The sequence below is a fragment of the Marmota monax genome, unplaced genomic scaffold (genome assembly GCF_021218885.2).
Source record: "Marmota monax isolate L192 unplaced genomic scaffold, Marmota_monax_Labrador192_F-V1.1 WCK01_AAM20220418_F8-fsc00014, whole genome shotgun sequence".
In the NCBI taxonomy this organism is placed as follows: domain Eukaryota; kingdom Metazoa; phylum Chordata; class Mammalia; order Rodentia; family Sciuridae; genus Marmota; species Marmota monax.
Genome location: NW_026695222.1, coordinates 30,801,123 through 30,827,065, shown reverse-complemented (window position 1 = coordinate 30,827,065; position 25,943 = coordinate 30,801,123). Strand labels below are relative to the sequence as shown.

The window sequence follows — 25,943 nt, the reverse complement described above, 5'->3', positions numbered from 1 at the left end:
CCCACCAGACCCACACCCTCCCGAGCCTCGGGCCTACGCCCTGCCCCTCCTGCCCTGCTGCATGCCACCGCTGCTCCTGTCCCGGGCCCAGGCGCCAGGAGCGCCCCGCAACCCCACACTCACGCCCCAGGCCAGAGGACGCCAGGCCCCACGCTGCGAGGCCGCCCCCAGGCGCCAGGCTGCCCCTCCAAGCCCATCACATGCGTCCCCCACCTGCCAGGGCCAGGGACCTCACGGCCTGAGAGCAGGCACAGTGCAGGACCCGGGGCTGCACCAGGCCCTGTGAGACTTGGGGCGGCTCCTGGGAGGGGCACAGCGGGCCGGGCGACCGTGTGCGTGCCTGTGCCATGGCGTGTGGCGAGCAACCGCGCTGCCAAGGGCCATCCATCATCCCTTTGCTGAAAAGAGACAACAACGCCCCGCGGCCTGTTTAACGAGAACCACACACAACAGCCCGGAGAAGCCTTCTCCTCCCGCTTCCCTTTCCGGCCCAGGGCCACCGCTCCAAGATAAGAGGCAGCGGCAGTGAACAGTTCAAAGGGGTTGTGCCGCCCCAGGGCCCTCTCTGTCACCCCCAGGCCCTTGGGAGCCGCCCGCTGGCCCGGCCATTTGGAAGAGGTTTAAGGACCCCGCCAGCAAAGGGAGGAAGTGTCCCTGGCAGGAGGTGACGAAGTGCCCCTCATGGGATTGCCTTTCAACTGCCTCCAAGTGGCCATCCGCTGCCCGTCAAGGCGGGGCGTGCTCCTTTCATGTGGCCCTGGGTCCCTGTCCTCGAAGTGTCTGTGTGTCTGCCTCCCAGCCCAGGCCTCGGAGCCACAGGGCAGCTGCGGAGTCACTGGACCCACCTGCGCCTGGCTCTGCCACCAGGAACCAGAAGAGACCCCAAGGACACAGGCCGGGGGCTGGGGGTCCACCGCCCTGGTCAAGTCCTAACTGCTGAACTCAGGGGCTGCTGAGCCCAGGAGGTCACTTGGACCCCGTGTGCCTGCACACACGCAAGCCCACCCATGTGTGTGTGGCTCTGAGGATCAGTGTGGCACACAGTAAGTGCTCAATAAAGGCTCTCGCTGCTCCTCATTGCTACAAAGCTTGCTATTCCCCCTGGGAAGCCGTGGGTATAGAAAGAGGGCAGGAAAGAGCTCGGGGTGCAGGCGGTCCAGCTCTCAGGAGAACACCCCAGGGGGACACGGTGACCCTCCTGTCCTCGGGAGGAGAGGGTCCCTTACTACCTGGGCATCTGTCCACCCCGGGCAGGCGTCCCACTGACCTGGGCCTGGACGGAGCCAGCGACTCTGTCTGAAGCTCTAAGGTGGTGGCAACCTGGCCCGGTGCCACAGTCACCGGGAAATCTGGCTGAGCCACTTCCCTGAAAGGCAGGACAGGGTCCAGGGGACAAGTCCCTCCACCCTGCTGGCCCCGGCTCAGGCCCCAGGCAGGACGCTCGCCCACTGTCCCGGAGGCACACACTCAGCCAAGCGCCACCCAGAGCAGGCGGCCGTGACCTTGGAGTCCTGGGCCCTGCCTGCACCACTGGCCAAGACCCGCCAGGCTGAGCCACACCAGGCTCGCCCGCGGGCCCCTGTTCATACCAGGGGACATATCGGGCACCCACCCAGGTACGTGGTGAGGGAGGGACAAGGTTCTGCCCATGGAGACCTGAGATGAGCCCCGGCACGCCCAGGTGCCCAGCAGACACGTCATCAACTCAACCCTCCTGCAGACCCCGGGGCCACCCCGAGCCCCCGCAGAGTGGCCGTCCACCCGACACCCAGCAGCTTAGAGAGGCCACGTGAGCACCCAGGCACCGGGCTCAGAAGCACCCAAGTGCGGTCACTGGAGAGCCAGCCCAGTGTCCCCTGCCGCTGTGCCGGGGCTGTGCCTGCTGCTCGCGTCTCTGAATCTCCCTCTTCCTTTCGGGTGGGGCAAGCACGCGAGGCCTGGCTCTCACCTCATCCCGGGGAAGCCCTGGCCCCGTCCTCCTCTGGACTCCAAGACTTTCCTTCGAACCTGCCTGGGCTCCCAGGGTGGAGGGTCCCCACTCCCCAGGCCCAGAGTCTGCGAGGGCACAGGGGCTGGAACCCCAGGACAAGTGGGAGGGAGTGACAGGTCGAGGAGTCACTAGGGCAAGGTCACCCTCTGGGGAAAAGGGACATCAGGAAACCCTCTCCCTAGGGACTGAGAGACCCCAACACTGGGCCCAGACTCAGAAGTCCTCAGGTGGCTATGAAAAGGATGGCCACGTGCTGTCCCAGATGTTGTGACCACAGACGGGTGCATCCACCTCCTATGAGGTGGCCACACGTGGGAACCAGGCCAGCACAGCCCCCAGATGTTACCCAGTTACTTAGAGGCACCGTGCCGTTAGGGCAGAACACTCCGGGGCCAGAATCCCCGACAGGAGCGGGGGTCCCCCGACACTCAGATAAAACAAAACCAGACGCTGAGCACAGGGGTCACACCTGCGATTCCAGCCACTGGGGAGGCTGAGGCAGGAGGATGGCAAGTTCAAGGCCAGACTCAGCCACTTCGCAAGACCTTATCTCAAAATCAAGAATAAAAAGGGCCGGGGGGTGGGGCTGGGGTGGTGGCCGAGCACCCTGGGTTCAATTCCAGCACCTCACAAAACAGTCAGAGGAAGGGGCAGGGGCAGGGGGAAGGGCAGGAGACGCCTATCCATGCCGAGACGAAGCCGCGGCTGGGCAGCACGGTCTTCCTACCTGGGGGGGGCCTGCTGGGTCCTGATGGCTTCCCTTTGCTGACTGCAGGACGGCACATGAGCCCACAGCCCTCGTTTTCAGTCCGACAGCCCCAGAAGGACCTGGGAAACCAGCCTGCTCCCCGTCTAAGTTCAGGGCCCTGGATTCTGCAACCGTCTGAGTTTGGAGCCAAGAAGGAGCATCTCTGCTCGGGGCTGCGGCATCACAGCCCAAGCCAACCTCAGGGCCCGGTCGACCCGCAGGAGGGGCCACTGCTCCGGGATCTCATTCAGGCCTCGACCGTCCCTCCTTTTCCCCTGGGGTCAGCACAGACCCCACTCAGCAGGAGGGGCCAGCCTTGCACCTGGGAGGACCTTCTATCAAACACAGGCCTTCGCCCAGACACCTGGACATTCAAGTCAGCGAGGTCCACGCTCGCGTTTCAAAGCGTTTCCCAAAGCAAGCGCCAAGCCCTGCCCAGGCTGGCCCCTGTGCTCGAGGCTGCTATGGAGTGGACAGGGCCTGGGGAGCCTGGAGAGCCCAGGGCTGGTCCAGAGGAGGACCAGGGCTCGCAGCCCGGGACCCCATGTGGCCGCTCTTCTGACGGCCACCGCCAGCTGGAAACCCGACTCTGAAGGACAGATGGACCTTTTCAGTGTCGTGACCCATGTTGCCCTGCGCAGACCAAGACCCTCTGGTGGACAGACCCAAGCCTCAGGCACATTGACCCAGATTTCTCTCATCTGTCCTCTCCTCTGGGAAGCAGATTCCCTAAGGCAGGGTGAGCAGGGGCCCCAGACGCTCAGAGCTCCCACCATGATGGCCTTTCCCCCTCTGCACTGATCTTATCTCAACAGTAAGGACGACTGCGAGCGTACTGAACACACAGTTTAACCTGTGGCCACCATCACCTCTTTTTTGTATAGTGCTGTCATCCCACTTTACAAGTACAGAGAGGTGAAGCAATCTACCCAACGTCACACAGCCAATACAGCGGTCAGGATATGAATCCAGGCCATCTGACTCCTTCCCCTCTCTATTAACTTCTTTGTTAATCTGCACACCCCCTCCCCCCCCCAACTCAATTATTCCTGTCTGAGTTTCTAGTAGCTGAAGAGTTCCCTGAAGGCAAGAACGGACCTCATACCTCCCCCTTCTCAGGGTACAGAGCTGACGTGTGATAAAGGTGTATTGACCGACTATATGAAGACTGCTGCCAGACCTGGCCTCCAAGATAGGAGGCCTCTGGGGCAGAGGGGGTGGTCCCACCCACGCTGTTCTCGGCAGCTCAGCTGGGTATGCAGATGGGTTCAAGAGAGAACTGAGAAACATCGTCCCCAGCCAGGCTTGAGAGGGGCGGGGGCTGCCCCAAGCAGGACTCACACCCAGGTCCCCAACAAGTCACAGCTCTCCAAAAGCCCAACTTCTCTCTGCTGATGCACTTCCCAGGCTGTGTCTGCCCAAGAAGAGGGCGCCAGTCCCCCTGCCGAACCGCGTGGGCCACCCCCTCTGCTGCCCGGCCAGAACCTCCGGAAGCCTCCCCAAAACACCCAAGCAGAGCAGGGGAAGGGCCGCTCTGAAGATGTACATGGGGTGCCCTGGGGCCGGCCTGCCGGGGTCCCCTGTTTGTTCGACACTCTCCCCCCAGGACCCCACCCTGAGGTTCCTCGTGTAAGCCTGAGCTGCACTGAAGACCTGCCTCCAAGCCTGTGCCTGGGCTGGGTGCTCATGCTGGGTGCTCATGCCGGGTGCTCGTGCTGGGTGCTCGCCCCTCCGCATCAGCCTCCCAGAGGGGCTCGGCCCCACCACCAGGGACAGGAAGGAGCTGGGGACCCGGGGGCTCCTCGGGCATGGTGAACAAGCCTGGCGCCTGTTCAGGGCCGGCCCAGGACCCCCACCTCGCCCAACCCCAAAGCTCTGGTTCAAAGTTAAAGTTAGACACACGCAGAGCGGAGCCCCCAGGGAGCTCGCCAGCCACAATGGTCTCTTTGACAGGGAAACCACAGGGGAACACCCACAGCAGGCTTCTTGATTAAAAAAGGAAAGTGAAAAATAAGAGGGTTTCTTCTTCTTCTTCTTAATCATTAAAACACCAACTTGCGCCCGTTCCATCCAGTCACTTCCCCGGCTGGCCCCGGGCAAGCCCTGGTCACTCTGACCACAGAGACAGGCGCGGGGCAAGCTCAGGCGCGAAGCCCGGCCCCGCGGGTCCCCGTGAATCATTCTCACTTCCTTCCTCAGCTTCCCTCCGCACAGGAAAGCCACCGCCTGCGTCAGCACGCCCAGCACCCGACTCCCAGGGCCCCGCGCAGCCAGGGGCTGGGGAATGGGGCCCCCGAGGGGACCGTATGTGCCACGCGGAGAGCAGGGTCCCCGGCATCTCTCGCACCTCGGACACTTGTCACTTCTTTGTGACACCTCCCGCTGGCCATTTTGAAATATTCGGGGCTCCACTTCCTCATTCGTAAGATAACAGGACCCGACTGGCAGGGCTGCGTGGGCAACACGAGCTGTGACACTCCCCTCCAACTCCTGCTCGCAACCACCCCATCTGGGCTCTGCAGGCTGGGCTGCATCCTGACAGCACTCCACCTCTCTGAGCCTCTGCGCGGTCACCTGCCAGGTGGCGGCAGTTCCCACGGGATGAGCACAGCAAAAGGCGTGGCCCGTGGGAGCTGAGGACCTGGGAGGGGAGTCGGGAGTCAGGCACAACAGTGCTCAACCCATTCCTAAGTCCCCTTCCGGCTCAATCAACGTCTTAAAAGGGAAAAGAAACAGAAAGCTTCAAGTTCAAGTTCAAGTTCAAGTTCAAGTGCCCTGAAAGAGCAGCCTGTAGCTACCACAGTGAAGGCAGTTCACACTGAAGAGAGGCCGGAACTCCCACCTCAGGTCCTCAGGTGAGCAGAGCTGGACGCAGGCACCTCCACCAGGGATTCCAGGTCACAGTGTCCAGCGGGCAAGGGCCAGGAGCACACGGAGCTCGCCTCACCAGGAGCAGAGGCTCCCACAGCTCAGAGACGAAGAGCACAGAGGCTGAGGCTGCACAGCAAGGTGCCGGCCCCCCCAACCCCGCCCCGCCATCCTGAGCAGTCGGGCTGCTTAGGGGACTCGAGAGCAGGGAACCCACCCAAAACAAAGGGAAGAGCCCACATGGTGGCACAGACCTGTGATCCCAGCAACCCAGAGGCTGAGGCAGAAGGATGGCAAGTTCAAGGCCAGCCTCGGCAACTTGGGGAGGTCGTAAGAAACTCAGCGAGACTCTGTCTCAAAAATTTACAAAGGAGTCAGGCAGGTCATGTAAATGAGCAGAACAGCCACTGCAGAGACTGAGGGCTGTGTCCCCAACCTAAAGACACTCAAAAGCAGATTTTTTTCCTCTCTCTCTCTTTAAAGCAATGATACCTCCCGGCTGCTGCTAGCTTGTCTAGCACATCTGTGCAGATGAGCAAGAGAGACCACTTCCTCTGTCCCTTTAGCAGGTAGGTGTCAGAACAGCATCTCAATAAATACCCAAGGGAGACTGGCACCCACATGATCTGCAAGGTACGGCACAACCCAAGCAACTGCACCCAGCGACACACACAGCATTCCCTGGGCCACCAAGGTCCCCTGGCTATACTCTATGGTCTTATAAAAAGGCACAGAGATGTCAAAGCAAAGCTCACGTGGAAACCAGAAACCACACTCAGTGTCAACACCCAACCCCTGTGTTAGGCCCAGCTGGCTCCTTCCTCTGCCGCTATGCTCAAGATGGACACCAAGCAAGCTCCTGCCACAGGCCCTTTACACTGGCTGCTCCCGCTCCTCCAACATTTTTTTCCCAATATAATGACACTTCTTACTCCCTTCACCACATTCAAAATTCTCTTCAGGGCTCTGTCTGACAGGCAGAGGAAGGACAGGTGGGGGGACGTGGGAGCACAAGAGTGCGCAGAGGCCTGCTTCACGTCACTCAGGGTCACCAGGTGAGCCCAAGGGTTTACACACATCCCCTGACAGAGGTTCCCCAGGCTGAGTCGGCCAGAGCAGCAAGAAGCCAGCACCCTGGGGACCAGGAAGGGGCAGCCGCCCAGGTGCCAGGGGAGACTGGGAGCCATGCCCCTCACACCCTCCAGGCCCATCTGCACCTCCCCAGAATTAACCAATGGAGAGAACCAGGGCACCCCGCACCTACAGACTGCTCTCGCACCCCCACCCCCGCCCTAACGCTCCAACGAGCTGCCGGGAAGCCCGGGCCCAGGTGGGCACCTGCCCCTTGTCCACGTCACACTCCCTGGTGTGAAGACAACCTGGGCTGAGGTCAAGGAAGGTGGGCAGGTGCCACCACCATCCGCACTCAGGTCGGATTGTCCCCACCTGTGAGAGGGAACTCAGCCCCCAGAGGACATCTCCTCAGAGGCCAGGGCGGGTCACCCGGGAGCGTCAACAGCAGCCCAGGGTCGTGACGGTGCACCTGCCCCAAACACCGGGGGGAAGGACGCCAGGTGCAGGGGACACCGCCAGCTGGCATGGACGGGATTTATTTCATGAATATGTCAAAACACTTAAGGTAACACCGAAAGCCCCTGCATCTGGAAAGTCATCTCAGGGTCATTAAAGAGTTCTGGTTCTTGTTTGTGGCCTAAGAAGGTAAGAGTGCGAGCTTCTGAGCGAGGCCACCCAGGGACAGCTCACGGTTCACCCACTTCCTGTGTGGCCGCAGGCTAGTTACCTGACCTTTCTGTGCCTCCAAGCATTGCCTAGGAACGTCAGGAGGACTAGACCCACTCACACGTGGACAGCACGTAAGGCAATGCCCGACCTGACTTGGTAAAGGCCGCTCCCACCCGGGGTCATCTAAATACCCCGTTGTCAGAGTCTCGACTTTGCCAGGAGGGCAGGAGCTGGTGCTGAGCGTCAGGAAACACAGGCTAAAGGAATCTGGCGAGCACAGGTACGCGCTCACACCAGGCAACCAAGGGCGACGGCTGGTTCCCTGTTCGTTTCTCCTGTGTTCAACAAGAAAAAGTAAGAATCCGAATAAAAATGCAGGGAACACAGGCACACAGGAGCGTGCGTACGTATCATACATGCTCACGTCTATTTACATATAAAGTGTATGTAACTTATGTGAGTTGGTGTCCGTGCGTGTGTGTGCACATTTGCAAACCCATGCTAGAGTGCTCGGAATCGGCTCCCCCGAGCGCAGGATTTGGGGACCCTCCAGCACATGCAAATGGCTCAGCCAAGGTGCCCCCAAGATGGGCTTTGAAACAGCTCCCTCCTGTTGGGGCTGCACATCCGCGGGCCTCCCGAGGCTATTTCTCACCTGTGGGCACAGATGCTCACCAGCCCCACGTCAGGGCAGTGTGCGCGGGGACAAGGCTGTCACAGGACACCCTCCAGAGAAGACAGTGCTAACACAGGCCTGGCACGGCCTCGCCCTCATCCTTCCTGGCTGGGGCGGGGCGTGACATCAACCCTCCCACCCGAGACAAAAGCTCCCTTTTAAAAAAAATCCTCTCAGGATGGTTCAGAGGAAAGAAAAATAAGAAACAAGGTATGTCCTGGCCCGGGGAGGGGCCCTGTCTCAGCCTTCACTGTACTAACTGCACCTCTGCAGACCCCACGAGGCTGGCTTCCATGTCACCCCCTCTGAAGAGCAGTGTGACCAGGCACAGCCACTTGGGTCCTTTGAGCCTCAGCTCCCTCGTCTGTAAATGGGGTCAACAACAGCACTGCAGGCCACGGGCGGCTCCGGGCACAGGGCTGGCCTCATGTGTAGGAGGCTTTGGGCTCCACTGTGCACAAAAGGCCCTGTCACCTTCCAAAGGCGGCACACGGGACCAGCTCAGTCACAGGTGACAACGTGCTCCTTGGGGAAGTCACTCAACACCTCTAAGCCTGGTTTCCCCTTTCACAAAGCAGGGACAGCATGTATGTGACGTGCTGGTCACAGAGTACGATCAATAAAGAGACGTGATTGCTGCCAGGGACTGCCACCAAGCCTTGGCCTTCAGGGAGGCTCCGAATGAGGAGCTCTGACATCCACCTGGGCCATGGCTGCCACCTCCCTGCCCATCCCCCACCGTCCAGGTGCCAGCGTCTGGAGTCTCCTGCAACCAGATTAGAAAGTGCTGCAGGTCCAGAGGCCATGGCCACGCCCACCGAGCCTGCAGGGCACCGGGAGGCAGCGGGGCCGGCCGGGGACTCCTGAGCGCCTCACACACAGCAGCCACCTGTACTCAGCTCAGGGCAAGATGGCGAGGGACCTCTGGAGGGCCCCCAGGCATGGTCACAGTCCCCTCGCTCTTGTGGCACACTGCAACTAACAGGTGCTTGGAGATCCACAGCAAGCCCTGCCTCCTGCCCCTCAGGCTGCATCGAGGTCCTGCATGAAGAAGGTGGGAGCCAGGGTAGCCAAGTCCCAGCTCCGGGTCCACCACCCGAGGTGCAGGGCACCAAGCGCTTCTCCAAGCTGCTGCGGAGGAGCCATCCTACTGAGGCCCCACATGCACTCCTGTGCCCCTGCTCTGTGCCCAGGCTGCATGCAGGGTGGCAGGGGACAAGCAGAGGCACAAAGGGATAGCGGGGGTGAGTGGGAAGGAGACGGCCCAGGAGCTAAAAGCCATCACCGGGGCTGTACTGCCCACTGCCACCTGACGCGGGGCAGGTCACTTCCCTGAGCCTCTCCACCCACCTGTAAAGGGGAAGAGTCAGAGCCCGACTCCCGTGGGGTCACGGGATGGAATCAGCCTCACAGGCAACACCCAAGCATGTGAACAAAGGACCTCGGGAGAGCTGGCCACCGGCCAGACTGGGTCGGCAAAGCCAGAAACAGCGACACAGGCTCGCGCTGAGCTTCGCCTTGCGGCCACCTCCCTCAGCAGAACCACCTCGGCCTGGGGCTGCTCAGCGCCCAAGATCCCCAGGGCACCTGGGTTCAGCACCCGACCACTCCTGGCAAAGCAATCTGAGAGACGGGGTCCCCCTCCTCCTCCTCACTGCAGAGCCGCAGCCCCAGGGCCGACCCGAGCCCCAGGGCGCTCCCTGCCAGCTCCCTGCGTTTCCCTGACGTGGCCAGATCGGCTCAGGGTGGGCGCTGCCTGCAGAAGCCTACGCCCAAATCAAGCGCTGTCACCGCCAGCTGGGGGACAGGGGTGACACAGGCAAGCTGCCTAGCTGCTCCGTGCCCCAGTTTCCTCGTCTGTAAGATGAGCGCAGTAACCCTACCGCCCACTCTGCCTGTCAACGCTGGGAAGACAACTAGGTCACCCCGAGGGGCGCGCTCCTGTCCTTGCGACACGCCGCCCTGCACTGGGCAGCGCCCAAGGCTCGTCTATGGGACAGATGACGTTTCCTTCACGTTCTCACTGGCTGCCGGGAACATGACCAGGCTCGGACTCGGTCTCTCTTTGGGAGCAACTGTTGCACCAGAATTCTGGAAGCTTTCTGCTTTCCGCCTCCATCAGGAGGAGGAGCTTCGCGGAGGTTCACTCCCTGGCCACGTTCCCCTGTGGCTGCAGCTCCAGCGCCTCCCCTGGGGGCGTGCTGACGGGCAGAGGAGTGGACATCATCCGCCTGCGCATGCGCGGGCCCTCCGTCAGCCTCCACGCCCGCGCGGCCGCCCACTGGACTCCTCTCCTCCGCCTGCTCGCCCCGGGAACAGCACGCTGGGCTGGAGCCCGTGCAGGGCTCTAACGCATTTTAACTCAAGCACCAGGGTTCTGACCAAGGGACTGGTAAGAGGAGAGGATGAGGAGGATGTGGGCAACAAATGCCCCCCACTTAGGGGGCCTCCAAAATCCCATGGCCCCGCCTGCCCTGCTAAGCCTCGTCCATCCTTGACTTTCGGTGGAAAGGCCGGCTCGAGTCACGTCCTCCGTGTGGAAACAGGAGGCGTCTCAGTAGAGACGCACAGGGACCCAGCCTTTCCCGAGGCACTCCCTCACGGTTAGGTGAGAACCCTCTCGCTCCCAGCGAGGCTCAGAGACTCCGGCCAGGCCAGCTTGCAAAATGCCCTCTGAATCCTAGCACTTCCCGTGACTCCCTCCCAGCCCCGCGGCTGTCCCCCTAGCCTGGACCCCGGGGCCACCTCCTCTCTCCACTTCCTCCTGGAGTCTGTTGTCCTCAGCAGGCAGCCAGAGGGTCCTGCTGAAACCTCCCTCACAGTCACGGTCCCCTCAGTGTGCAAGTCCAGTCTCCCCCTGCGCCCCCATCCCGCGTGGCCAGACTGCTCCAGACTGCACCCGCTGGGCTCTGGTGGTCCCCAAGCCTGGTGTCCTCTCCGCCCGGTTCCCTGTCTCTTTTACTCCCTCTCCTCCCTCTGGGGATGTCACCTCCTTGGAGAGGCCTCTCTGGCCACTCCCTCTTCTTGCCCCGGTAGCTTCTTCCCATGGGACTTCTCCCCCTCCAACTACTATTGGATTCTCTGATGTCTCAGAGGTTTCCTTTTCCTCCCACTGGCCAGAGCAGCCGCTCCACGGGACAGGGACTCCGTCTGCTCCCCACATGTTCCTGGTACATGGTAGGTGCTCAGCAAAGACTCTGAATCAAGGAGTCAATGGGTGATTGATCCCGACCTTCTCAGGACACCCCTCCCCCTGTTCCACTGTCAAAGATGGAGCCCCTGGGTCCCAGCTCACTCCTGGTTCCCGCCTTCCAGAAAGGCCCAGAGAAGCTGTGCAGAGGCCAGCACAGAGCTGACCAAGACAGATGAGCCTCAGCAAGACCTGCTTCCTGTCGCGTGTCCTGAAAGGAAGGGGGGGCAAATGCCCCAAGCGCAAAGTTTCATCAAACAGAAGCCAGCGAGCCTGGCCAGCAGCCTGAGCAGGACACTCCCCCAAGGTCCAGCTTCGCCTTGGAAAGAAAGAGTCCTGTCAGCTCGCCTCTGCCCCTTCCCAGATGGCGCTTAAAGTGGCCGTGGGTCGTTCAAAAGCTGGAGTCCATAGGAGGGCCCTGGGCGTCCCGAAGTCCATTTTACGCCCGGCCACTTTCCCAGGCTGCTGGGAGGCAGTAGCCTGGACAGGTGTGCGGCCACTCCTCACCTGGCACCGCTCACCACTGCTGCCCGGAGAGAGAGGCAGGTCCTCCACAATCTCAACATCTGTTCAGAGTCGAGCATCATCCCAGAGGTCAGTGCCAGGACTCAGTGTGTCGAACTCGGACTGTTCACTGCCTGAAGGGACCGTCCCTCTCACTCCTTCGGTGCAAACGCCCCAGAGTGGGAGAGGCCAGGAGAAGGACGGAGGAAGACCAACAGACCACCCTCTGCCCTGCAGACTGTGCTTTCGGGGCTTGGAGGTGGCCGGAAAGGATGGGGTGACAATGGTGTTACCCAGGCCGCCCTCCGCTGGGCTATTATCACATCCCAGAAGCTGAAGAGCTGTGGGACATTCGAAGCCCGACCCTGAAGAGCGGCTCTGAATGAAGGTCTGTCTACCAGAGCCCCACTGACCACACCCTGTCCCGGAGCACGAACACGAAGGCTCTTTGGAGGTGAATCCGGGTTCCCTTTTGCATTTGGTACCCACAGACCCATCTGGCCAGTGAAGTAAGAACTCCCCAGAAAGAACTCCAGGCTCCTTCTAGCTCATGAGATTGACAGCTGTACAAGAGGAACTGCGAGAGTGGACCTTCCCGGACTGGATATTGCTTAAAAGTCCTACAAATAGAACCTGTCTCGTACCTCCCTTTCTTTCTGAAAAACCTTGAAGTGGCACATTTTTTATTAACTCCAGAGGACATGAACTTGAGGGTATTTGGAGCACAGCCCACAGGGACTGAACAGCGACACCCCCTTGAGATGAGGCATATACTGATATGCCCTGCTGCCCACCGCTCCCCATTGCCCCCCGTGTGGCCAATTCGGTCACTTCCTTTCATCGCCCAGTACCCCGGAGCCCACCGGGTTATGAGCCTGTTTACCCAGTGTCTTCTGTGGTTCTCTCCTCAGTCCCCTGCCTCTAGACTGAGGTCGCCTACCACTGAAGGTGTACAAAGTCCTTGAGCCCTCGGATGATGGAGCAGGGGGGCCCGGGCCTAGGGTGCAGCTGAGCCCACCAACCACCACCTCTGGTCTGCACTGCAAGGACAGGCCCTGCGGTTCCCCAGACACAGCTCTTCCCTGCCTCAGGGCCTTTGCTTGCGCTGTGCTGTGCAGGCCACTCTCCACCCAAAGACACAGGTGGACAGAGGCAGGGGGACACCATTCATCTCTCTCTGTGGGCTGGATCACCTGTGTCAGGTCCCAGCTGGCGAGTCACCTCCTCAGCGAGACCATCCTTTGAAAGTAGGCCTTCCAAGTATCATCTCTTGACGGGTCTTGTTGAGGCGGTCACCCCAAGTTGTGAATCCACCGGATGGGCCCCTAATCAGCTGTCACATCTTCCCTTGAGCCCAGGTGTCGGCCAGCAAACCCATTCCAGGTCACTTTCACCCAGTCTCGGGCCTCCCTGAAGCACCCTAGGTTCAGTGACACCCAGGCACCCTGGTGTACCCGCGTAGCAGCCCCTGAGCTCCACCAGGGCAGGTGCTCTGTCCACCTCACAGTGCCGGCCACACGGCAGGTCCTCCACACTCACCCTGACTGAGTCATGAGAGCTAAAAGCATTTAAGGTTTTAGATCAAACTTCCATCCAAAACCAAGGGGTGCTCGGAAAAAGAGGGGAAAAAAGAACAGCCGAGCGCGGCCCATGGGGAACATTTTCAATTTCATGTTTAGAGAGAGAAAGAATGACACGGTCTCAGCTCATTTCCTTCTTATATAAAGAGAAGCTTAAAACCACTAATCATGTGAAGGAAAAAAAAAAAGTGAAGTTCTACAATGTGACAGATAAAAGGGAGAAGGGTGGGGACCAGTCACCAAGGAGAGAAGAGGCACAGCGGGGATCCAGAGGGCGGGGAGCCCCAGACAGCAGCCACAGAAGCACCAGCAAGGGACACTCGGGGCTACGCTGCCCCTCGAGGACAGAGAGGGTGGCCCAGAGTCCAGGCAGGGCTGTCACTCCCACTTCAAGGTGAAGAGCCGCAGCCATCCCCAAGTCCCCTCTTCATTTTTCAAAGACGTTTCCTTTAAAACTGACTTCCTATGCTAAAAACCAAACCCAACAAAAACTAGCACATTTCAATTTGAAGAGAACGCACTCCATGAAGTGATTTTCTTAAAAGAAATCTTTTGAAGATATGACTACAAATTTTTAGAGCATACACGGGTTTCCAAAGTTATAGGCCAGGAGGGAGACGAGTCCTTGGGAGATCACGAACTTCAGATGCAGAGGGCGGGCATCTTTTGAACTGTGCACCCAGCCTGTTCTCTTCTCTAGAACTTTCCATGGCCCCAGTCCCCGATGTATGGTGCAAAAGCCCTGCTAAAACCCGGCCCTTGTCACTCCCAGCAGAGTGACAGAGCCACAGGGCACTGGCACAACCACCCCTGCCCTGCACCCTGGGCCGGTGGGTGGCATGCTGCTAATGGAATCTCCCCGAGAAGCAGGACTTGGGCCCCCGAGGGCTGGTGGCCGGCTAGAAGTGGGCAGCATGTGAAGGTGCAGGGATGGAGGGCTGCCAAAGGGCAGGGGCTATCATCTACCTGCTGTCTGCACACCGGTCAGACGTCAGGGGGGGCTGCCTGCGGGGAGTCGGAGCCGGTCAGGAAGCTGTGAGCCATGCTCCCGCCCCTCTGACCAGGGACAAGCTGCCCACCCCACCCTTCTAACCAGGGCCTGCGTGGGGCAGCTCCAGGGAGGACTGGGTAAGTCGACACATGCACGTCACTCAGAAGACGGCCTCCCACATGGTGACTGCTCTCTGAGGACTTCTTGTCATCTTGTGGCTCGTGAGGGTGAGAATTTCTGGCTGCTGGGGCTGGAGGTGCAGCTCAGTGGGACACCACTTGCCCAGCACATGGGAAGCCCAGGGTTACTCCCCGACTTCACGGAAAAAAATAAAAATAAAAGCGCTCTCTGGCTGTTTTGTTCATACCAACCCCCAGAATCTAGCACTGCATCTGATCCATAGTAGGTGCTCAACAAACATTTGTAGCATAATCAGTGGATGAGCGTAGCACACAGCCTGGAGCCTTGGAAAGAGCCTCCCAGCGTTCATCCCTGTGAAGCAGTCAGAGTGGGTCTTCAGAGCCTGAATCAGACCATGTGTCTCTCCTGGTCTCCTCCATGGCCCTGGCCTTGCCTGCTCTGCCCCTTGCCACTTCTCTTCCCTCCCCTCTGGCCCTTAATGCTCCAGTTACACTGGAATCCTCAAGTTCCTCTGGTGTGGTCTATTTCCCTCTGCCCCTGGGCATTTGCACATGCTGCTGCCACATGCATCCACAGCCCAGTCTCTTCCCCAGAGACTCTTAACTGATGTTCTTCCCTCCATTGCATTAACGCCTCTGTTTTACGTGCCCAAAGCTCCATGCACTTTTTCTTCATGCTACCTGCTGCAGCTCATAACCCTACCGTTTGCAGAATTATTCAGACCAAGAGTTCCATGGGAGACCACAACTTCTTTTTCTTCCTTCAGCAGCAAGACCGTATAAGGCACAAACACAGTGTGTGCTCCACAAGTACTTCTGGGAAGCAGCCGCTTGTCGAACGGATGGGCTGAGCCAACAGACCTCTACCGGATCTCCCGCTCTGGTTCTATGTGACGTCCAGGAACCTCTCAGATATTCCCCTTCCCCTGATCTGCCCTGAATGAGGTTCTCTCAGTGTGACCACAGAAGCACTGACTCGAATACACATGTCAGAGCAGCCTGCAGGACCAGGGGTCCCCGCTGAAGAAGGTGACCCTAGATCACCAGTGGTCGGGAGGCTCTGAAGCAGACTAGCCTTCCCGCCACAGAAACCACGCAAAGGACCAAAGTGCGGAAGAGCCGGCCCTGGCCGAGACCCACGCAGGAGAGTACGCAGCGTTGAGTCCCTACTCGGCTAGAAGCCATGGGCCTGCCCCACGTCCACATGAACACGGAGCAAACCAGCTGATACAAGTTCAAGGTGATGCGGGAACCACCGAGTGCCCTCGGGGGAGAGCAAGATCCAAGCTCTACAACTCTGCTCTGTGCTGTTATCCCAAAGGAGAGAGCCCCCACACCAACACACAAACACGAGGAAAGACAGACTCCTCTGAGGAAGGACATCGAGGCCCGGGATCAGCCTCCAAGACGCGGCAGCATCAGACTTAGGAAGAGCAGCTCCAGGGTCTGTAAGTTCTTCTCACTGTCACACAAGTCCGTAGCCAGAGCACACTGCCCAGGAGTCTATGAAGAGTCTTAGTCTGGGGGCTTCTGTCATCTGTCTGTCTGTCTGGGCTCTATTCCTATTACAGTTTCTCTCTTTCCTTTTTTTGGGGGGGAGGGGAGGGGGTACTGGGGATTGAACTCAGGGACACTCGCCCACCGAGCCCCACCCCCAGCCCTATTTTGTATTTATTTAGAGACAGGGTCTCACTGAGTTGCTCAGCACCTCGCTTTTGCTGAGGCTGGCTTTGAACTCACGATCCTCCTGTCTCAGCCTCCCAAGCTGCCGGGATTACAGGCGAGCGCCACTGCACCTGACTCTTGTTACAGATTCTAATTAAGCAGCTCTGCAGGCTCAAGAACCTGTGTGTTTTAAGAACAGCTCTCAGGGTGCTCTCCACACTGTACATGAAGAACCAACTTCCTGTCATAGAATATTTCCACTTTAAGGCAAATCAAAAAAAAAAAAAAAAAATAGTGACATTAATTTAAATATATCGAAGATTCTGGTTAACTCAGCTGGTTGGTGGGCACCAGTTGTAGACCCTGGTTAACCAGACTATATAATTAAGACTATTTCAACTCTAATTCTTTTGGAGGAAAAAGAAAACAGGTCTATACTTACTTGAGGGGAAAAGAAAAATCAGATTGAAAACCACAGACATAAAGGATACTAATTAGGAAAAAAAAAAAAGGGAAATGCTCTCATGGTTGTAAAGTTTTTAAATCATTACCAACTACAGGTTCGCTCAGCATCAAGCATGTAGACACACGGTCCCAGAGGTTGCGAATAGGAAAGAAGACAACAGCAATCCATCAAAACACTAGCAACCGTCACTTTAGAGAATGTCGTCTTAATTCTTCCTTTTTTTTTTTGGAATTTTTCAAGCATAAATTATTTTTCCTTGATAGACTCACATCTGATACTCAAGATGACGACACCAGGAACCTTCTGCCAACACAAACCTCTCCAAAGCTCTAACTGCTTCTCACTCAGAAGAAAAAGGGAAGACTTCTCCCCGCGAGAGGATCCCTTTTACCTAGCTCAGGAAGGTTTCCTCTTGGCCCCTGTGGGCCAGCCAAGCGTCTGACAGCGATCCAACCTCAAGTTTCTCGCCCCTCGCGAGAGCAAGAGTCTGAGACCCGGGTGCATGTCGGCCTCACAGCCACAGCAGCGGCTCGGCAGAAGCGAACCACCTGGGGACACACGCAGGAGGCAAAGGCAGGAGAATGCGAGTCCGTACCTGAACCACAGGGTGGCCTCCTGTGGGGGCTTTGACAGCCCCTCGGCTGCCCTCCGTCTCATAGTGGGCCCGGTGATGTGGCTTGGGCTGCACCTCAATCTGCAGCTCATAGGAGCCCGACTGATTGGAGAGTGGCCACTCGAGGGGCGGAAGGGACGCGGTCACTGGGATGCTGGAGGAAGAAAAGCAATCGGTCACGTGCACGGTAAACCAGAATCAATCCCCTTGTACAATAAACATAAATGGCCCCTTTTTTTTCCCCCTGAAAACTGAATCCGGTGGATTATGAATTAAAACAGCATTTGAAGGGCCACGTGCTGCTCAGACATGACAGCGGATATTAGGACACAGAGCTTTTCCTTTGCTTTCTTGTCCATCCTGATGAGGACACTGTGACCAGCCTCTCAATGCATGAGGCCGACAGCATCCTATGTTAGTTCTGTTTCTAACCACGCTCCTCATTGCTGTCACTGCTTCTCCTCTGGGGACTTTGAAGAACAGCACCTCCCACCTCTCAAAAACACCCCTTTGCAAAGATGCATTCCTTTTTCAGAGGGTGACGTAGGAGAAAGCACATTTAAGTGGCAATCAGGAGAGCCACACATGTCACGCACGTGCCCTGGGACTTTAAGCCAGAACTTCACCTCCCTTATTCGCGGTCTCCAGAATCAGGTGGCGCACATGGTGGCCAGCAGCTGAGAGTTCTCTCAGCTCCTCCTTCTACCCATGATGAGCTCAAGTAAAAGTACACTTGGGGAAGAGGCCATTTCCGGCCATGGTCACTACTTATGAGGTCAGTGAGGAATGGGTCCTCGGACCACAGAGACGCCCTGATATTACGTGGGGGGTGAGCCTCAGTAACAGGACTGGAGTTACAACCCAGTTCAAATCCCAGCTACACCTCCAGCCCTAACTCGGAGCCTCCGCTGCCCTAGACCTTAGGGTCCTCACTTGCAAAGTGGGGACGTGGAGATCACATAAAGAGCGTGACACAAAAGGTGCTGATCAACGCTGGCTGTAATCGCCTTTCCCGTCACATATCGTATGAGTCAAGCAGTTATCTCCAGGAGACCCTCTGCCGTGGACATGGCAGCAGCCATACAGACGTCACCGGGGAGGTCTTTGTGGGCAATGCCTTAAGTTTCATTTTCTTACAGAGTCTCAAGACCGACAATAGCACTTGACGGATGTGCAGAATGGCATCACTAAAGAGCTGACCAAGGTCTTGAAGATCGGCTAGAACATTCCTTCCATCTCAGAGAACACGAAGGCGCTTCTCCAAGATCACGGAGCAGGACTAGGACGAGGCTCCGATTCCAGTCTCCTGACTCCAAGGCCAAGACATCAGGGCTCGATGCTTCTTACCTTGCTAATTTATTTAAAATAAATCCAAGACACTCTCATTTATGGCAAGTCTCTAGATCATGGGACATTTGATATCACATTGATCTGTGAATCTGTAGTGGTGGGTGGAGGATGCAGGTGTGGATGGGCAGGTAGGTGACTGAACAAATGCACACCTTTATTTCAAAGGAGGCCTGAATACATTTGCAGTCTTGGAGCTGCCAAGGCCATGATTTGTGCCCCTGTGTCCCGATTCCTCCTGCAGGGCAGAAATCCTTAAACTGATCGGCGTATTCTTTCCCACTTAGCTTAGGGCTGTGAGAAGCTGGCATTAGCAGAGGACTTAGTTAAGCACCTGCAGTGAAGCCAGTTCCTCCCTCCTCTGCCATCACAGTCCCCAGGGGAGAAGGGCAGATTTGGAGCACACCCCCACGGCCTCCTTCAGTGCCAGAGCCCAGCCGAAACATACACTCCAACTTAGCGCTGCCCCGTTCTATGCAAGAAAGCCTCCCCGCCTTCCTCCTACCCAGATGCCCCCTGGGCCTCATTACCCTCAGTGTTAGGGTGTCCAAAGGACCTTTATTTCCACCTTGTGACAAAACTAAGAGGCTGCCAAGCTTCTGCATGGAGCCACCAGGCCACACATGTCGGACACTCTTACTAACTGCCATCATGTACGCAAGTGGGAATGTTTTAAAGTTTGCAAAATAAGACCAAAAAAAATCCCTTTAGTCCTACATTAATATCTAAGATTCACTGGAATATCCACAAGTTCCACTTAATAATTCTGAAATAGGGTCTGACACTGACACAGACTCCTAAGAAGTGGACCTCTGGAGTCGGCCTGCCCTCCTGCCTTTCAATCCCAGGTCTCCTCTGACCTGTCCTCAGCTGTCCTCCTGAGACCAAGGTCACCATGAGCTTCTCCCTGAATGCTCCATTCTCTCCATCCCACGGAACATTTTTGCAAATGTCTCATTGGCTGGAACAAATGGGGTGTTGCTCGGGACTAAAGGACTCTGACCCTCAGAGCCTCTGATCAGGCTGCAGAGATGGAAAGGAAGGGTTTTACAAACAATCAGGTCTCAGGCCTATCAGTTCACATTCCATATCCAAGCTCCTCCCTCTCTGGGCCATAAATAAAGTCGTGGTTTGGAAACCAATCTGTAGCAGGGAAACCAGCATCAGGGATCCCAGGTTCCAGTTCCCAACTCAGTCACTAACTGTCTGGTAACGGTGCACGTGTCACTTCACTGCTGTGAGCCCAAGTTTCTGTCTGTACCAGGGCCTGGCCTTCAGGCATTTCCTAAAGTGGCCCTGGAAATCTTCAGGCACAGAACGCAGGACGCTGTCACCACATGGCCCTTGAAATCATCGCACACTCTGCCCACTTGAAGGCCCTGAGAAGGCCTGCAGGGGCCCCTGGGAAACTGCTGAACCCGGACTTCTCTTCCAGGAAACACCAAGTGACCCACTGTGGCCCTGCCATCCGCAGAGCCTGCTTTGGAGGAAAGCCACACGGCACGCTCCCTGTGGTCAGTTTTGGTTGGGTGTAGGACTGAGCAAAGCCACGTGGGCAGGGTCCTTAGCCACCCTCATCCCCGCGTCAATCAAAACAGCTCTGCCAGGGTGGGGTGGCTCTGTGGCCGAGGCTTACCAGCATGCATGGGGCCCTGCGTTCATCCCAGAACCACGGAGCATAAACAAATAAATAAATAAATAAACAAAACCCCAGCTCTACCTTTACCCACCGTGACTTTCATCTCATTCTTTTATTTGGGAAAACCAAAAGGTTTCCATTTGCTAACACAAATCTCAGTTTGAAAGCCACAGGGACAACCGTGACAGCATGAGCCTTTCAGTCCTGCACCCCACCCCACAGACAGAGCAGAGAGAGGACTCTCTGCCCTCGCCTGTCACCTCCTCCTTTTTTTTTGGTCTGGAGTGCCTAACCACTGAGCCACATCTCCAGCCCTTTTTGTTTTTTGAGACAGGGCCTCACTAAGTTACTTAGGGCCTCTCTAAGTTGCTGAGGCTGACCTCAACCTGCAATCCTCCTGCCTCAGCCTCCTGAGCTGCTGGGATTAGAGCTATAGGCCACCACACCCAGCACCTCCTTTTCTTTAACATCCAAATGAAGATAAAAAAAAAAAAAAAAAGCCAAATAATACCAAACCAGGTTCACGTGAGAATTACGTGAAATAATCGGGTCCTTAGAATTGTGCTGACACATGGCAGGCACCCTTAAATGTGGGTGGTTATCAATGTCATTGTCCTTACTCTGAATGTTGGTAGCTATCAATGTCACCATCAGTACTCTAAAGCCTACAGTGAGCTCAATCTCCTAGCACAAGGCTTTTCAAAGAGGAAACGCCTGACTTATAAGAATAACATTTCCTGAATAGCAGCAGCAGCTCCTTTCTGAGCGCTTACTTTGTGTTGGCTCTATGCCAAGAGTTGGACGAGTGTCATTTTACCTAGCCCTTGAAAAAGACCCTATTAGGTAGGTACCATAATTATCCTTATATCACTGGGAATGAACCAAGGCCAGAAAGGGCTCAGTAAAAGTATTAGGGGTCTGGGGCTAGGGATGTGGCTCAAGCAGTAGCGTGCTCGCCTGGCATGCGCAGGGCGCTGGGTTCGATTCTCAGCACCATATAAAAATAAAAAAAAAGATGTGTGTCCACCGAAAACTAAAAAATAAATATTAAAAAAATTCTGTCTCTCTCTCTAAAAAAAAAAATATATATATATATATATATATATATATATATATATATATATATATATATATATATATATCAGGGGTCCTGATTGATTAGTGATGTCTGATCTGGGCATAGCATCAAAAGGTACTCAGTGAGAAGGTGGAGATTGATTAGCAATGTCTGCCACTGACACAGCAATAGCCTAGCAGAACAGAGATACCCAGGATCACACAGGGGCAGAAGGGCAGAGCTGGGGCTCAATTTCAGTCCCCAGGGATCCCAGAGCCATATGCTGATCTCTATATGCATCTCTTCAGCCTACCAAGATCTTAAGCCCCTTGAGGATGGTGGCACTTGACTTCTTCCAGGGCTTCCATGATACTGAGCCTGTGACAAACGCTGAGGAACACTGGCTCCTGTTGAGATGAGGGGGCTTCCATAGGAAAGCTTGCTCTGTGCCCCCCGAGTGTCAGCTCCATAAAGGTAGAAATCTTCTGTCTAGTAGTTTGCACACAGTAGGTATCTGATAAATAGCACCCGGGTGATTGAACCCAGGGGTGCTTAACCACTGAGCCACATCCCAGACCTGTTTTATGTTGTATTTTGAGACAGGGTCTCACTTAATTGCTCAGGGCCTTGCTAAGTGCTGAGGCTGGCTTTGAGCTTTCCATCCTCCTGCCTGTGCCTCCCCAGTCTCTGGGCCCCTGCACCCGGCTAATAAATAGTTTTGAATATGTGAGTGAGGGGCCACCTGAGTGAGCACAGTGTGACATGGCTGCACCTTCGTCACCACGGCTGGTGGGCCTTGAACCGATTACTCCCACTTTACAGATGGGGAAACTGGGGCTGGGAATTCAACTTCCGTCTCAGCGCCTCAAGGCTGGCAAGTGGCAGAGCCAGGATTTAGGTCCACTCCGCCTGGCTCCGGATTGCATGCCCACAGCCCCCAACACCCGACCCAGCTCAGCCGCGCTAGGGACGGACCACCCTCGGGGACCGACCACCCTCGAGCCCCGCTCACCTGCAGATGGGAATGGCCGGCACCAGCTGCTTGGGCCAGGTGGGCGACACCAGCAGGATGGACTCGGGGGCCGAGTTCCTGCGCTCCTCCTGCTCGCAGGGCCCCAGGAACTCCACGGCCGGGTAGATGTGGCGGGGCAGGCCGGCCTTGGCCGGGGCGGCCGCCACGGGCGCGGGGTCCGGGCTGGTCTTCCACATCTTGGGGGGGATCCCGCAGGGCGAGTCCGCGGCGAGGCTGCTGAGCGCGTCCATGAGCACGGCGGGCCCCGCGGGGCCGAGCGCGGCCGGGGGAGCGCCGTCCCGGGGCGCCGCGTGCGAGGGCTGCGGCGAGGGGCTGCGCGAGCGCTGGGGCGAGGCTGCGGGCCGCGGGGCGACCAGGGCCTCGGCGCACGAGTGCCTCCGCTTGGCGCCGGGCGACGAGGAGCGCGAGGCCGGACGGGGCACGGGCGAGTGGCGGCCCAGGCAGCTGTCGTCGGCGAGGCTGGTTCGAGGTGACATTATTGGCGAGGTTCTGGGGGAATAATGAGCAGGGATGTTTTGAAACTGCGGACACAGGTCGTCGGGCGCGCCGTTATTGGGCGAGACGCAGGGCGAGGTGTAGGGGGAGAAGGTGTCGGAAATGAAGCTGGCAGAGGAGCCGCTGCTAGCGGGGCTCAAGCAAAGCGGCTCGCGGTAGCCCTCGAAGCCGGGCACGGGCAGCGTGAACCTCGGGCCGGCCGCCGGCGGCTCCACCGGCAGGGCGCAGTCCCTGGCGCGGAGGGACCCCCCTGCCTGCATCAGTTCGTGGGACGGAGTGATCTCGATCCGAGGGCTCAGGCCCGAGGCCCCCGCTGGCTTGGCCGGGCTCAGAAAGTTCGGGGGCCCGACCCTACCCGGCTCTCCGAACCGGCCGGGGGGCTCGCCCGGGAAACTGGCCAGGGGGCTGTAGGGCTTGGGGCCATAGTCCGGGACATCATCGGGGTAGATTCCGGAGTGTGGGCTGGCGACCTTATGTGCATTCGGTTCTTCTGGAAAGAGAAGGGGGAGGAGGGTCTTATAAGCCTCTAAAACAGAAGTCCCATGTCGAGCCACCAATCACAGGCTGGGTCGCCTCCTGTCACTTCATTCTGTTCAGCACCCCGCCCACACCAAACCACTGGCTAGAGCAGTGCAGCCACACCAGGAGGTGAGGCCATCCGCCCCAAATCCCCTGAAGAGAGAGGGACCTCTTGAGTGCAGGGTAGGGTTGGCTCCAGACCCAGCGTGGCCATGACTGGAAGACCAGCAGGGCTGATGCTCCAGGCGGTGGTTCCAGTGGAAACCTTAGAAGAAATGCGATCGTCTCCCACCACATTCATAGCACCCACCCCCCCACTGAAATGACACCCTGCTACCCAGGATGCGCTGAGCCTCCTAGGGCTATATGGTGTCATTGCCGGTTAGGACCCATTAAGCAGATTTCGTGCCCCTCAGAGCTCTGCATCTGAACCCTAGGTGATCCCACCGAGCACAAGAAGTGGCCGGTTCAGAACCAGGAACAGAGCCGTGTTATCTGTCCCGGTCACCTAGGGATGCCCATTCCCCACCTCACACTGTCGCTTAATTCCAAGCCTGAACCCCCCTTGACAGACATCCTGTCTCACTGACCTGCGCCCTCCACATGGCACCCTGCACAGCTCAGAGCACCCACTAGGTGGGAGGTTCCTGTGTGGGGGACCTGCTTGTCCCACCACCCCTCACCCCACTACCCCTCCAAGGCCCCCCAGCTCCACCGTCTCCACCAGGGACTAGGGTCAGCCTGGGCTCCTGGGCTCTGCCCCCGTACCAGCCCTCAGCAGATCCTCAGTGCTCTGCTGCCAACACACAAACCAAACTCAAACGTCCCCCCACCCATCATGCCCACCCTGGTCCAAGCCCCGCTCTGCTCCCCCCTGAACTCTGGGGTCACCTCCTCTGGTCTCCCCATGCCTTCCCTGTCCCCCTACAGTCTGGTCTCCAGGCCACAGCTTCTGAAACGTCCATTCTAGAAACCCTTCCGTGAAGGCCTCCCCTGACCCTGTAGACAGGCCCTAAGCTATTTTCCCCACGCTGACTCGGCAGCAGCCCGGCTGTCTGTCGGCTGTCAGCGTCTGTTGTCAAGCAGTGCCTGACTCAGAGCACTGGACGCACAGCTCCTCCCCGGAGACCTTCCCGGGCGGCTTCCCTGGATTCCTTTATGTATCGGCTCAGCCAGCATCTGCCTTGACCATCGGCAAGATCATCTCCACCCCCTCACCTGCCACCTCTTCTCCACTGGCACCTTCTACCAGCTCACATCACACCAGACACCTCTCTGTTTGGGGAATTCATCCTGCTAAACCAAGAGAGGCCAACTAGGGCCCACAAGCCAAATCTGGCCCACGGTCTGCGTCCGTGAATAAAGTTTTATTGGAACACAGCCACGCTGGCTCATTTACACGGGGCCTGGGGCTGGGGTGGGGGGGGCACCCAAGCTCAGAGTTGTGGCCATACAGACCACGGGGCCTACAATATTTACTATCTGGCCCTTTGTGGAAGTCTGCGACCCTGCCCTGGACACTAGGCTCTGCCAGGGCTGGACCGTGTCTGTTGTGGCTCCGTGCTGTTTGCCAAGCTCCTACCACAGTGCCTGGCACTGGCCGGCCCTCCACAAACATTTGTGGAGTGGTGGAGAGAACAGATGAAGAGGGAATGGTGTTCGGCCAGCGGTGGGACCTCCTCCTGAAGCTGCCAGCCTAGCTCATGCTGGGGAGCGAGCGTGGACACTCAAGGGATCCTCAACCTCCTTGTGCCCTTTTGGGGTCACCCTGGAGGAAGTGCAGTCTAGCTTAGCTGAACTGATCTCAGAGGGTCTGTTGGTGACTCCACTTCAGGTAAAAGTCCCAAAATGGCTTCCCACAGCTCTCGGGGTACAGGTGAATGGCTTCAATTAGGCCAGCCTGGCCGGGGATCTCCTAGTCCCTCCTCTCTCCAGACACCAGCTAAACTGGACTTTGTGGGAAGCACCTCTTTCCTTCCCACCCCAGGACCTTTGCATGTGCAGTTCCCTCAGCCTTGACAACGCTCCTCACCCCTTCTCCACACATCCAAAGCTCACTGAGGCCCACAAGCTCCACCAAAGTGCCACGGGCTCTCAGAGCTTCCTGGCTTCTTGACTGGCTCAGGCCTCTCGGAGGTCCCCACCGCCTACCCTGCACTGTTCCAAGTTCTAGTGAGATAACTGTGGGGTCATCTTATCATCATCTGCCTGCCCCCAACCAATCAGTAAATGCCATGAGGGTTCTCTTGCCCCACACTCTATCTCGAGCACCCAGATGGGACCTGCCACAAAGCAGGGGCTCAAAAAAAAAAAATTATCAGCTGACTGAAGTTCAAAAAATCCTCTGTGGGACACTGGAACTCAAGATGCTAATATCCAAACCAAAAGACAGACAGCAGCACCCTCGTCTAGAGAGGATGATTGAGTAATATCTGTCAGAACTCCAAGCACACATGCCCTGGGGACTTAGCAGTGCCACTCTTAGATATTGATCCCACAGGGACACTCTTATCTGTGCAAAATGAAGTGTGCATTCTGGAAGTTACAGGTAGCAATGACTTCCCGCAGGAAGAGGCTAAGTAACCAGGGATGGAGGCACAGCAGAAAGGAGACTTTCCTACCTCTGCATTATGTACAGAAAAGGAATACAATGCCCCAGCATTTTAAAGATGTTACTTT

At 57.4% G+C, this 25,943-nt stretch overlaps 1 protein-coding gene across 3 annotated transcripts in view; it reads right to left on the bottom strand.

Moving 5' to 3' along the window:
- Nfatc2 (nuclear factor of activated T cells 2) overlaps positions 1–25,943 on the bottom strand; it is a 115,827-nt gene that overhangs the window by 76,090 nt on the left and 13,794 nt on the right. For 2 of the 3 annotated variants that reach the window (XM_046433359.2, XM_046433358.2), the window contains exons 2-3: positions 22,230–23,235; positions 17,157–17,328 (exon numbers count right to left, since the gene is read on the bottom strand). In XM_046433359.2, the coding sequence (XP_046289315.1) occupies positions 17,157–17,328; positions 22,230–23,235 (1,178 nt within the window). The remainder of the gene's footprint in view (positions 1–17,156; positions 17,329–22,229; positions 23,236–25,943) is intronic. The other variant, XM_046433360.2, reaches the window with a different exon arrangement.